The 14269-nt window shown below is 40.7% G+C and overlaps 1 protein-coding gene across 1 annotated transcript in view; it reads left to right on the top strand.

The window, feature by feature from the left end:
* The first annotated feature begins 2080 nt into the window (after positions 1 to 2080).
* Positions 2081 to 14269, top strand: part of EIF2D (eukaryotic translation initiation factor 2D) — a 39587-nt gene continuing 27398 nt past the window's right edge. Inside the window, exons 1-4 of the mRNA XM_075262683.1 lie at positions 2081 to 2235; positions 3624 to 3814; positions 8670 to 8753; positions 11998 to 12088. Coding sequence (XP_075118784.1) covers positions 2180 to 2235; positions 3624 to 3814; positions 8670 to 8753; positions 11998 to 12088 — 422 coding nt within the window. The 5' untranslated portion in view covers positions 2081 to 2179. The remainder of the gene's footprint in view (positions 2236 to 3623; positions 3815 to 8669; positions 8754 to 11997; positions 12089 to 14269) is intronic.

Below are 14269 nucleotides of genomic sequence, written 5' to 3'. Positions count from 1 at the left end.
ACAACATGCTCACTCTTGGGGGTGATATGAATGAGGTTCTCTGGCCTGTAATGTCTACTTAGCAGGGTCACAGATAATACACATAATGTGTAGAACCAGTGGCGTAACTACCACCATAGCAGCGGTAGCAGCTGCCACAGGGCCCGGGGCATTAGGGGCCCGGTGACAGCTGCTACCGCTGCTATCATTATTCTCGGAGGTCTTTTCGGACCCCCGAGTATAATGATCGGGGCCCCCTGTTGGTGGAATACTTTCCACCAACAGGGGGCCCCGAAGCTGCAGCAACGGCTGAGACACAGGAGCTGCAGCTCTGGCTCCTCTCAGCGCTGCAGGACGCTCCCCCTCCCTTTCTCTGCTGTCCTCTGCCCACCAATGAGAGGAGGAGGCGGGGCTTATCCCTGCCGAGCTCCTGCCGTCCGTCCTGCACTGGAGGAAGAAGGAAAATGAAACTAAAGCTACACAGGTACGTACTGGGGTTACTTATTAATGTCAGGCATATGGGGGGATTACTTGTGTTTTAGTAACTCCATGTGCCTCATATTAATAGAAGTTAACCCCATCATCTCCCTGACATTAACCCCTGTGTGCCTCACCATAAGAGTTACTGATGTGTGAGACATATGGGGGTAATAATAATGAAGATACTTTATTATTACCTCCATGTCTCTCACATATCAGTAACCCTTATGGTGAGGCACACATGGGTTAATGTCAGGGAGATGATGGGGTTAACTTCTATTAATATGAGGCACATGGAGTTACTAAATTGTAATGCACAGGGCCAGATTTTTTATCCACAATTTGTCCTGGTATAGCGGTCAGCGGGTGACGTGACAGTATTTAGTCCTGTAGGGGCCACTAAGGGACATAATACTGTGTGCAAGGGCCACTATTGGGTATAATACTGTGTGCAGGGGCCACTATTGGGTATAATACTGTGTGCAGGGGCCACTATGGAACATAATAGAGCACGCAGGAATGCGTAGAGGGACTCGGTCGAGATCTTCGGTGTCGGGGGGGGGCCCCATGTCAAAAGTTCGCCACGGGGCCCCGCCATTCCTAGTTACGCCACTGTGTAGAACTACATCACAAAGTAAGACATACGACCAATACAGAGCACTACACGGCTTCTCCATAGCAGATACTCCTGTGCGAGCAGTACGTTCCGACTGGACTGCGTTTCCAGGGGGACAGCATTGAGGCACGGACCAAACATGGCGTCCCCCAGGGAATGATTCATGGTAGAGTCTAAATCCTAGTGGGCTAAAGGACCTGGTCCCTCTGCCCACTTGGATTTAGCTTGTTCTATATAGAGCCGGCTAAATCCTAGTAGGCTAAGGGACCTGGTCCTTCTATCCACTAGCTTTTAGCCTACTCTATATAAGAAAGCTAAATCCTTCTACTGAAAACTGTGTATCTCTAGGGGGAAATTACAGATTGTCATGAGTCCACAGCGGATCAGCATTCATGTGAACTGTGCTTGATTTTACAGCTCAGCTTATTTATTTGAATGGGACCGAGTTGCGATCAAGTCATGTGACTTACGTCATAAGGCTAATAAAATGGAAACGGTTTCCGTGAGCATCACTGCAGCTCCAAACTGCTGATGAAAGCCCCATGGAATAGAAATTGATCAGATAAGGCATCAATAAAATGGAACAAGAACCTGAAAAAAATGTTGGAATACATTGGCGCTATCAAAAAATATAAATAAATTAAAAATAAAACATTTTTATATTTAAATAAAAAAATTAGATTTCTGTACATATTACATGTCCTTTACCCAAATAGGATTTAGCTTTCTTATATAAAACAGGCTAAATCCTAGTGGGCTAAAGGACCTGGTCCCTCTGCTCAGTAGGATGTAGCCGGCTCTATATAGAACAAGCTAAATCCAAGTAGCCAGAGGGGCCAGGTCCTTTAGCCCACTAGGATTTAGACTCTACCATCTTACTTGCCAGCCTCCAGTCACTGCAGCTTCCTTTTCCTGTGTAACTCGGCACTGTCCTGAATAGCTCCGCCCACACCAGAGTCTGATCACATGGTGCCGACGTCACCGGAAGTCCTTTGTCCCTCTCGGATTTAGCCTCTACCAATCATTCATGCTACAAGCAGACACCGGTTTCTGGTCTGGCTTTCCCTCCTGCCTGGTATCGTTGCTTCTCAGTAGCTTTCAGTCATGTTCGCCAAGGTGTTCAAAGTGAAGTCCAACACGGTCATGAAAGGCTCAGACAGGTGACGGCGCCCCGTGTGCAGCACAATGAATGGCTCGTACAGTCTCTGCTGTGTGTAGCGTCAGGTCCCTGCATCAGCATTGGCGCATACAGTGCTGTCCGCGCTATAGAAGTATACATTGCCTTAGTTATGTCTCTGATGTAAGGTCACTTATGGGATGGAGTGCATGGTCTCTCCCCTTTATAATGGTCACTAGTTTACTGGCCTGGGTCCCCCTTTATATAGGCTCATGCCAGTGTCCTTCCCTTCAGTCTGGCCTATACTCCCCTCCACAGTAATTGGACATTATGGTCACCACTTATATATGGGATGATAACCCCTTCATTATAATTCCATGTTAGTCATGGAGGATATTTGGCGCGTACAGCCTTGTGATTTTCCACAGCTGTTACAGATCTGAGGTTTATACAATTTACAAGCATTGGCCCAGATTTACTATTGGCAAGACGGTATAGACATAAGTGCACTAGATTTATCACAGGGACTGATGCGGGGTGCTAAATAGGTTCCATCTCTAAACTGTACAGTCTAAGCAGGTGTTCACACTACCTTTGTTAATGTCCGTTGGTGTCTTCCATCATAGAATGACAACAACGGACACTAAACTGTCACAGGGAACCTGTCACACTGATATTGACACCTATTGACATCTATTGACACCAATGTAAACAACATGATAGAAGTTATCTAAGGTCATGTTTATTTACCTTTCTAAACAAGTGCATGCAGCACTTAAAGGGGTTGTCAAAGAATAGTGGCAATACTTTGGCATGGCCTCTACACAGTGTGTAGAATTGGCTGCTTCTGGCTTTGTACATGGTGCAGATTCAGGGGCAGCAGCAACTCTTCAGTTAGGTATGGGACTCTTATCAATCTGATTTTTTTTTTTTTTTTTTTTTAGTTCTTCTTCTAAGGGTAGGCCATCAATATCCACTCTTGGACAACCCCTTTAAAAATCAGTGAAGTGGACAAAGCACAACACCCGCACATGGAACCCTCCATTCTCAGAACCATAAAGTGATGGTGTATCTTAGCAATATCCCATTACTTTAACGCATGGTTTACTAAAGTATATCTGACACATTGAGAGAATCTATATGATGCCCCTTTTTTGTGTGCGGAGTTTGAGGGTGCTGTAAACTTTTTCTGCCATGCTGAAGGAAGAGCGACTCTCCAGTCCCATTGATAAACATGCAGGGGATTGCTATCTATTAGACACGGACTTGGTGTTATTCTTGTGGCCATATTTAAAGATCATATGTGGCCTAGCGCAAAATAGGGACATCTTGAGCCAAAAATATGTTAGTAAGGTACATTACTGACTGAGCTATCATGTATTTGTCAGCCCTCAGAATGTATAAATACTTGTGTCATGTGATATCGAACAGGAGAAAGCTGCGAGCCGATGTCAGCTCATCATTCCCTGCACTGAGCACAGAAAACCTCACTGAACTTATGCCACCCAAAGAAGAGCTGAATATTGTAAAGGTGTATGCTCACAAAGGAGATTCTCTGACCATCTATGTCCACAACAAGAATCCCATCATGTTTGAACTGGAAAAGACTCTTTATCCAACAGGTAAGAAGGTACCAATGTTTGTCAAACGGTGTTTTCGCTTTATGAAGCAGTGTCTCCTTGAAATGATTCTGTTTTTCTCAATATGTGAATGAGCTTCGATTAGTCAGCACCCGAGAAATGACAGTATCTTTTTGCTGTAATAACTGTATGTAAAAAAAAAAAGTAGTTAAGTTGGAGGACTAATGCATATAGGCTTTATGCACAGTTAAACACAATTCTTTCATCAGGTTAAAGGGGTATTCCCATGCACATAATCATATCTATATTTGTAGATAATTACAAGGTAAACATTTTTGCAAATATAAGTAATTAAAAATTCTGCAAAGTTTTTTAAAGATTTTCTCTAACTATCTTAGTGGTGACAGTCTGTTGTCTAGATTGGTTGCTAATGGATACAACCACTAATGCAGAAACTTTCTATGGTCTAGGACTTGTCAGGAACCCAGCTAGGATTTTCTTATTGCAGCATAGTCATCAGAAAGGGACACTACATGTATCAGAAGATATCCCGCCCACAAGAAGGAAATCATGGCTGATTTTCTGACCTTAGAAAGTTCCTGCATTCATGGTCATATCCACTGGCAACCAATCAAGAAAACAGACTGTCACCACAAGATATTTAGAGAACATCTTTAAAACTCTGCAAAATGTTTAATTACTTATATTTGCAAAAGTGTTTAACTTTTAATTATCTACAAATTTAAAAATAATTATGTACATGGGAATACCCTTTTAAGACTAGGTTCACATCTTCGTTGGAGTCTCAGTAGGAGACTCCGCTAAAGATTCCGTCTAAAATCGGCAGAGAGAAAAGTCCTGCACTGAGGACTCTCTAAATCCGCCAGTTTCAGTATTAAACCAGTGAAAACTCAGTTCACCCCTGTGGGGTCTGCAGGTAACCATATTTTTAGCGGACAGGCTCTCAGTCTTTCAGGTCCCCATGCTGACCCGAACAATAGAGAGTTGAATGCTAGTGTGACACTAGCATTGTCTACCTATACCTCCTTAATAAAAACCAAAAAAAAACTCCTCGCTTTATAAGGTTTTAGGCTCCGTTCCAATGGAGTAACGCGCCGTGCATTCAGACACGTATATACGTGTCAGAGTGTGAACGCTGAAAACAGATCCCATTCACTTCAATGTGGGCCAGCTCACGCACGCTAACATATTGAAGTCAATGAGTTAAAAAGCCTCCCATTAATTTCAATGTGTAGCGTCCCGTAAGCTGGCACACATTGAAGTGAATGGGATCTGTTTTGAGCGCTCACACTCTGACACGTGTATACGTGTCTGAATGCACGGCGCGTTACTCCGTGGGAACGGAGCCATAATGGGAACCTCTAAGGGCAATTTTGGACACTAAACCACCCACAGGTCCTTATGCAGCAGGTGTTTAGTGTGTTTAGCAGATTGTTTTGTTTTAAAGCTATCAGTGCACACATTACAAAAAAAAATAATAATGATTCTGATGAGTCTCATCAGACTCATCTCTGGTGCTTCCAGTGTCTTCGCAGGTCTTCAGTGAAGCTTGGGACATACACCCCTGTTTCAGTGTGCATGCACCCAAGACCTTGAGCGCATGCACACTGAAGACCTCTGACTTCAATGAAGAACTGCATCAATTCAGGAAGTACAGCAGCAGTGTGAGAACTTTTATTTTTAGTGCAGGTACGTATGACTTTACAACATTGCAATTTGGGACACTAAACCCCTGGTTCATAAGGGCCTGTTGGTGGTTTAGTATCCCAAATTGTCTTGGAAGGTTCCCTTAAAGTATACTTACAAGTAGCAGTCTGACAGAGCCCACAAAGGAACTCTGTACTAGAATAAAAAACATTGCTTAGAAAATAAAGTAACGTTTCTTAGGGCTAGTTCACACGTTCGGGGGTCCGCGCGGGTTTTGACAAAGAGAGAGACGTGGCGAGACACGCCTCTCTCTGGTCAAAACCCGCCTGCCGCGACCATCGCGGTTGCGGCTTTCCCCTCCTATGTCGGCTCAAATGAATGAGCCGACACACGAGGGTGCTGCCGCTAGGCGGAAGCCGCAGCCCAGCGCGCCACGGCTTCCGCCTGAAGATAGGACATGTCGCTTCTTTTCTCCACTAGCAGCAGCCCGCCGCTAGCAGAAAAAAGAAGCCCGGCGGTTTGCATAGACCACCATTGTAAAGGGGCGGATTTTGAAGCGAAATCCGCTGTCAAAATCCGCCCCTTTGTTCACGTGTGAACTGACCCTTATGGTTCTACATCCTTGTTCTTGTTCAGGCTAAGGTTGCTTTAACCCAGGGGTAGGGAACGTATGGCTCTCCAGCTGTTGCAAAACTACAACTCCCAGCATGCATACTTGCTCTGCTGTTCTTGGGACTCCCATGGAAGTGAATGTAGCATGATGGAAGTTGTAGTTTCACAGCAGCTGGAGAGCCGAAGGTTCCCTACCCCTGCTTTAACCTATGATAGCTACAGTATATTAAACAATTTAAATTAATGGAACTTCCTATAGGTGCTGTTTTTTCACGACTAGTTTTTTTCAGTTCTAATAATAACCTTATACTTAATGAATTTCTAGACATGACTTCATTTAGATCTTAATTATTGTACACACTATAATTAAAGGGGCAGTGTTTTGGATTTCTAGCCCATTAGTATCTGATTGATGAGGGAGCGACACCTAAACAAATTGACAGCTGGAAGCTCTATACGGTGTATACAGGCTGGAAGCAGCTTTGATGCTTTTTAAGGGTCCATTCACACTGAGGAAAATGGTGAGGAATTTGGTGTGGAATTTCAACGCTAAAAAAAAGCCTCCCATTTATTCCAATGGGTTCTGCTAGATTTTTATTCCGCTAATCAGTATCTAAAACTCTGAATCTCTAAACTTATGAGCTGTCCATTTCATTGAACTTACCCTTGTGTAGATGAGAAAGTTTTTACAAAGACCAATTTACTTGACCTATATTCTGATGACAAATTTGGTATGATAATGCTCAATAAGGCTTATGTAGCTCTGAGTTGTAACCGTTCAGATGTATGACTATTAAGGATTTCCTGTTCAGTTCAGCATCTTATATATTGTGAAACCTATAGATTCCTATGACTAAATAGTGATAGTGTCACTATATGGCTTTGTTCACACATTAGTATGCCATCCCTCATGGACTGATGCACATACTGATTGTATACTGACACCTTTTTATGCTGATAGCAAATTGGGATTAAATTGGATTAAATTGGGATTAAAAGTAGCAATTGTAAACAGAGTAGAGATAAGGACATTTATTATATGTCAGTATACAATCAGTATGTGTATCAGTCCATTTTTTGTCTCAAACTGAATTCAAACGGACAGATGGCATACTGATGTATGAACCAAGCATCAGGCATGGGAATTAGTGAAAGGGTTACGATAAACATCGTTACCTTTTTACACACAGCAGAGTAAATCTAGTCCTTAGTTGCCTTAACACACTATGATGTCTCCAGCCCCTGACAGATGATCATGGCCAGGATCTTATTGACATATCCATTAGTGGGGAAGAGGCCATGGGCATTTATGGTTGTCACTGTGCTCATCATTTAAAGATCATGATCCAAATAACTCCATTTTTCCAAAATAGCATAGTAAATCATAATCACGTATAGACAGGGGATTTATTATTGTTCTCTCCCTGAACGCTCACTGTAGCAGTAGATCTTCAATGTAATATTATGTTACTGTAGCATTTTGGTAGGTTGCGGTCAACAGCAGCTAAGTCACTCATGTTAATGAATTAGGTGTTGGGAAATAAAGGTGTGTGTATATGATTACTATATTCTGTGTAAGACATGTTGGCTAAGCACAGCCACACCTTTCCTGCCTCTAATAATGAATTATTGTAAATGGAAAGGACATTTAGCACAGAGTTGTCATCAGACTCTATAGGTTAGTGTCGGCCACGTCACCTACTATCTAACATGTCTAGGGTTTCCTGTATCTCTCCTGACTGAAGTTGGAAGAAAGAAGGATCGAGCATGTTGAATTTTACATGGCTGATTCTTTTGTTCCCCGAACTATTAACTAAATGATTGAAGTTGTATGGGTGCCATAATTCCATCTTTTACCTTTCACTGCGTCCACTTGATTAGAGTAGTCCAGTGTTTCCCAGCCTTTTCAGACTTGGGGGAGGGGGGCATTTCCTCAGGGCACCCCTACCAAATAATTTTTACCAAAAGACAAAAAAAAAACTACAGTTTTAGAACGCTATATTTTGGGTATATCCACAGCAGAAATCTGAGGGTGACCGTTCTGTGCCAAGTATGTGATATTAATGCAGCTCAGATTTAAGTGATCATTGACCACATTGGCTGATCTTTGAATGGGCCCTTTAATAGTGTTTTATTTTATTTTTTCTGGGGTAACAAAAAATGTGAAATTTTAGAGTTCAGATAGCCTAGTTCATCTTTCTTGCCTGCTAGATTTTCTTTTGATTTTACCATCTCAAGCAAAAATATGGGGAAAACGACTTTGAATAAAAACATTACAAAGAAACTGTGCCGAAATGTAGGTATATTTATAATGAATGACCTATGCAAGCATATTCCAATCTGCTACCTCACAGGACTCATTCATTCCAGATTAGAGGAAAGATAAGAATTGGACCGTTCTACGTAATGCTTAGTTCATAGTCACATGTTTTGAGGCTTCATTACTATTTCATTATTTCTACATCTTGCAATGGCATCAGACAGGAGAGCAGGCTTCACAAGATTACTGTCCTGGGGTTTAGCACACTACTTTAGACAGTGCCTAGTACTTTAAAAACTTAATGATAGCATCACATCCACATACATTGTAAGTGCTCATTCTTCTTTATTTCTACAGTATATACACTGTGGAGGTTTCCAGATCTTCTCCCGACATTCACCACTTGGCCACCGGTTCTTGAAAAGATGACTGGCGGAGCAGGTAATAGATGTTTTATTTCTCCCGATGCAGCAACTTACTTCTCTCGGTCAATATAAACCACATGCATTCTTGGCCAAGTGTGCATGGACAACTTTACAGTTTCCTTTGCAGGATATCACAAAAGACCAGTTAGAAATCTACATACTACAGCCATTATAGGAAAAAGTGAAGTAATTGCAAGCAATCACATAGCAGCTTTCACAGAAAATGAAAAGTCATAAAATCATTAGTTACATCATCAGTCATGTCACTAATGACATCATCAGTCAGATCAGTAGTTACAATAGTAAATTCACAGAATAAAGTTATAGTATACAAGGGCGGTGCTGCTTAAAAGCTCTTCACTGAAGGATATTGCGAAGGGATTTGCTTGTCATCACTTGAAACATAAATCCCCATGCACCACACCTCAAGCACACAATGACTTAAAAAAAAATATATACAACAAACTGCAGCTTGTCTACTTTCAGACTTGTCCACATCACTTTTGTTCCTAGACAAAACAGCTTTGGTAATATGTGTATGTAAGTGTGGTCATGTTAGCTAGTGCCACTGTGTGTTATACTTCAAGTGTTTTCTCGTTTTCACATGGTTGAAAATAAAATCTAAAACAAACCTTACATGTAAATGTTGTCGTGAAAAAGAATCAGCGAAAATTCCCCGCTCAGTCTAACTTTCAGTGTTTTCAATGAGAGGCAGAGGCTAAAGCAGGATGCTGAACAAATAAGCGATCTGCTTGACCTTGATGCATATTCCGCCACTAGTTAAGCCATAGGTCGTGAAAGTCTCTGCTGGTTAGACACATTCAGATATCCCTAGTCGGTGAAAGATTGGTGGAAATGGATGAGAAATTTGAGTTAGAAGTCCACCTCAAATTCTTCTTCTATTTTCGCCATGTGAACATACCCTTATTTTGGAATTAAAATACTATTCCCAAGATTGGAGCCATCATTTGTTCATCAGACAGGTGTCAGAAGGTGGTGTTGGTGGAGGGTGTGTAGTGCTGGACTTTGTACTAATGTCCTCAGTGGCCAAGATCTAGCTGTTGTCTGCATAAGCACATATGCATTCAGCTCTTCATCATGGAAACCTGCAGGTACTGTTAAATCTAAGTTTCCAGAGCTCCCATTGATTTTAATATCTTCCCTGTAAATAATGACAAACCTATTAATGCAGGTAACATTTATACTATGCAAAAAAAAAACAAAAAAAACACTGTTTTTCCAGATTAAAAATCTGCACCAAAGTTTGCATTGACCTCCATAATGATGCCAAGGCTCCATGTTGTGGAAAATCTGCCTTTTTTGTTGCAGATTTGCTGCATTTTTTAAGCCAAAGCCAGGAGTGGATAGAGCAAAAGGAAGATGTATAAGAGCTTCCTCGATATTTATCATTCCTTTGACATTACTAGATTTGGCTCAAAAAGTGCAGCAAAATCTGCAACCGAAACAGTTTTTCCACAATGTGGGGCCTTAGCCTGAAAGTGCAACTTTTTGCATTGCAATGGATGACATCCAATTGACAGCTATCTGTGTGGTCATGCAGGGGTGACACTGAGAACTTGTGGAATCTTAAGTCCAGAATGAGCAAATGTTATACTGAATCCTCTCCCATAAAGCTGAATGAACTACATGCAGATTGTACTGTTTAATGTTCTCTTTAAAACCATCTATGAGAAGTGGAAGTTGTATTTGCTAGTATACGTAGGGTGGGGCATTGTATATTTGCAGCTGGTAAGCACGAATCTAGTATGTACTGTCTGCTAGAATACGGTGGGTGAGACACCTGCTATGTGCTATATCTGGGTTGACCTTGTCCTCTCATTACTTTGCTTTTCTTAACCAATTCACTCCTGTGTATCTATTCATAACACCAGATCAGGTTTGATGCCTTAGAGTACATCCACACGAGACAGTGTTCTATACACTGTAGATATTCAGCTTTATAGTACCAAGTGAAAAAATCTACAGCCTAAACTGACCTGTGGTGCAGACTTTAAATCCACATGTCAATGTATTATTTATTTATTTACGTTGTATGACCTGTAAAATCAGTAACCACACTAAAGCTGTATGCTGTTATTTATTTATAATGTGGTTTTAATCTCACCCAACCCAAAGAGCACCCTTTCCACAAACATGAGAATACAATGCAACCTCTGGCAACTAGATTTGGGGATTTTCTGGAATAGTGTTAGAAAAGAGCTTTTATTTATCTTTCTATATTTCCCTCTTCAGCAGTCACCTCAAAAGCCAGTAAAATCCCTTATCTAATGTCAGTTTAGGAAAAAATTGTGAACTATGCCTCCACTGGGGAAAAGCTGACCTATATTGTCTAGAGTGCGGTCATCTATACTCAGATACCATACAAATCACCCTTACACTAAGTTCACGCCTGTGTTCGGGTTTGCATTCTTCAGGTCCGCTTGAGGACCCAAATAAACGGAAACCCAATCCACTTAAAAAGCGGTTGCCCATGGAAACCTGCTGAACCCATAGACTGTAATGGAGTCCGCCGGGTTTCGAACGGTTTCTGCTGGAAAACCGTGGAGAAAAAAAAGCACTGCTTGCAGGACTTTTCTCTCTGCGTTTTTCAAGCTGATTCTGAGACGGAATCCCCGAATGGGATCCAGGCACAGATGTGAACCGAGCCTAAGCAGCATATGACGTTGGCTATATTGTGTAAACATGGATGATTTATTAGTTTTGCACATTGATAAATTGACTCTATTTTAAGGTGACTGCTAGAAAAAAAAAAAATCAAAGGGTTTGTTGAAATCATATTTTGTCCATCCATTTAAGGATCTGCTGCAAACAAATACTAAACAGAAGGGCGTCTGTTTACAAAAAAAAATAAAAATATTGGTTTGTGTTATTTTGATCAGATACAAAGATATTATCTACATAGCTTTTGTGTTCACTACAAACCACGGATAACAATTGATTTGCTTTGTATTTCTACCCTATGTCTTTACAAGGAGCCTTGAAGCTTGACAGCTAGTATTCTTTTGAGCTTGTTTATTTGCTTCAAAATGCAAACCTGCTCAAGCACTCCTTGAACACCTATGATGATGACACGATGACTCTCTGTGTGCTTGTTACTAGGCATGGCCAGTGAAAATCTTCTTTAATGGAGGAACTAATAGTCAAGTGACTGCCCTACCCTACACCCTGAAATGGATGTTATTAGCAAGAGAAAGTCTGCTATCATATGATTAACTTGCTGATGTTTGTTTCCTTTCCAGATCTCATGCTGCCTGGAGTTGTGGTGCCATCTACAGGCCTTCCAGCTGTAGAACAGGGCAGACTATGCGCAGTCAATTTAGTGGGAAGCAGGTGTAGTAAATCCTTTATATTATAGTTCAAATTGTATATTTTATCCAATATACAGGGTGGCCATAAAATAACCTCAGGTGTTTGGAGTCGTGTGCAGGCTGACCCAATGGACGGAATTGGCTGAAAATTTGTATGTGTGCTAATCAAGGCATGGGGAAACGGACGGCATGAAAAAAAAAAATTTAATACCAAAACTCCCCACCAGGGGATAATGTGACGCTGTACAGTAAACGTCCCTTATTCTCTACTCAGTCTCACTCAGTCGTCACGATGCTTGTCTCTATGCCAGATCGTGCGCGTCTGGTGAGGTTGTTTTATGAGAATGCCGGGAACACCACAGCTGCCCTGAGAGCTTTTCGTCGTTTGAAAGACCTGAGGTTATTTTATGGTCACCCTGTAGTTTACAGATTTATGTACATGCACAAGAAACGTAAAATAAAATATCAGTAAAATAGTTTGGTTGAAAAAAAAGTCACATTTCCACCAAGATCAACCAGAAATCATACTTAAACTGAAACTTTCAGGTAATTTCTGAAGCCTTATATGAGAGCATGATATGATAGGAGGAGAAAAGCAAAGTAAATCCTGACAGGACCACTTGGAGAGACAGCGAGACGCCTGCCTATTCTGATTGACAGCCTTTTATGCACATGTAGAGCTGGCAGTCACTGTGTGGGCAGAGTTTATTCTAAAAACAGAATTCACCATGCTTTTCTGAGACCCTGCAAATCATATAAACTTATAAATCACAGGTTTCAGTTCTTAATAAACCCAATTAAAAAAATGCATCTTAGCCCATAATACATAAAAAAAATAATTGGATACATAGGTATCCAGAGCTTTTAACCCCATAACAAAACCTGACCTACTATTACATTGTGTTGTTGGAAAGCTGAGCCTTCTCTATACATGGCAAGTGCCAGCTGTATTATACAGAACACATGCACCATTGACCGCTAAATTGTGGCTGCGACATCTAAGCAGAAGCGGCACATGCAGAGGGCTGTGGAATTAGTAGGCCAAACCTCCCAATACACGTGTATTTTCTTCAGAGCCCAACTCCTTTATGAGTGGCTAACAGCGATGATCAGACAGAAGCGGTAAAGTTCTTTTTAATTCATAAAAGTAAATATGCAATGGACTATGTATCTAATTGATGAGACACTATTGAGAATTTTATAATATCCTTTCAAAATATTTAATCCTTTTATTTTCAAATCCTTTTTCCAACTTTTCTCCACCCAAAACAGGCCTCATCTCTGACTCCACAGCCCTTGGTGCATGGTCACTGCCATATTGAACAGGATCGCCACCCGCTGAAATTTCATCAGCAGGCGACAATCCATTGCTGTGACATCAGACCCACTAGTGTTAAAACCCCCAAGGAAATGTAAAAATAAAAAAAAAATTAAACTTAAAAAGTATATATATATATATATATATATATATATATATATATATATATATATATATATACGTATTTAAAGCATCACCCTTTCCCTACATGCTGTTAAAATAAATAAACCAACATGATAGGTATCTCTGTGGCATCAAAAATGATGAAACTATAAAATCATTTATCCCATACGGTAAACACCATTGCGGGGGGGGGGGGGGGGGAATTGAGAATGCCCAAATCACTATTTTCTTGTCACTTCATCTCCCAAAAATTTGTCTAAAAAGTGTAAAAAAAAAAAAAAAAAAAAAAACACAAAAAAAAACAAACCATCAACCGTTACCCAATATAGTATAAAAAAAAAACTAGCCCTGCAAAACAGACACCCTACACAGCTCCATGTATGGAAAAATAAAAAAGTTGGTGGTTAGAATATGGGTAATGGAAAGAACCTTTTTTGCTATTTTTATTAACGTTTTTAAAAAAAATTATTGAAACATGAAAAAACTATAGAAATTTGGAATCACTGTGATCATACTGACCTGCAGAATATAGGTAATTTCTCATTTTTACCATATAATGAATGTTGTTAAAACCTGTAAGAAAATGGCTCTGTGTTTTTTTTTTTCAATTCTACCCCAATCTGAATTTTTTGCCAGCTTACCACTACATTGTACTATATTAAATATATTAAATGGTGCTATTACGAAATACAATTTGCCCTTCTATATGATCGCCAAATCTCTCATTACTCTCCATTGGAAGAATGTGTTCCCCCTACAGGC

The sequence above is a fragment of the Leptodactylus fuscus genome, chromosome 2 (genome assembly GCF_031893055.1).
Source record: "Leptodactylus fuscus isolate aLepFus1 chromosome 2, aLepFus1.hap2, whole genome shotgun sequence".
NCBI classification, from domain to species: Eukaryota; Metazoa; Chordata; class Amphibia; order Anura; family Leptodactylidae; genus Leptodactylus; species Leptodactylus fuscus.
Note: the sequence above shows the minus strand (reverse complement) of the source record. Positions and strands in the feature narration are given on the sequence as shown.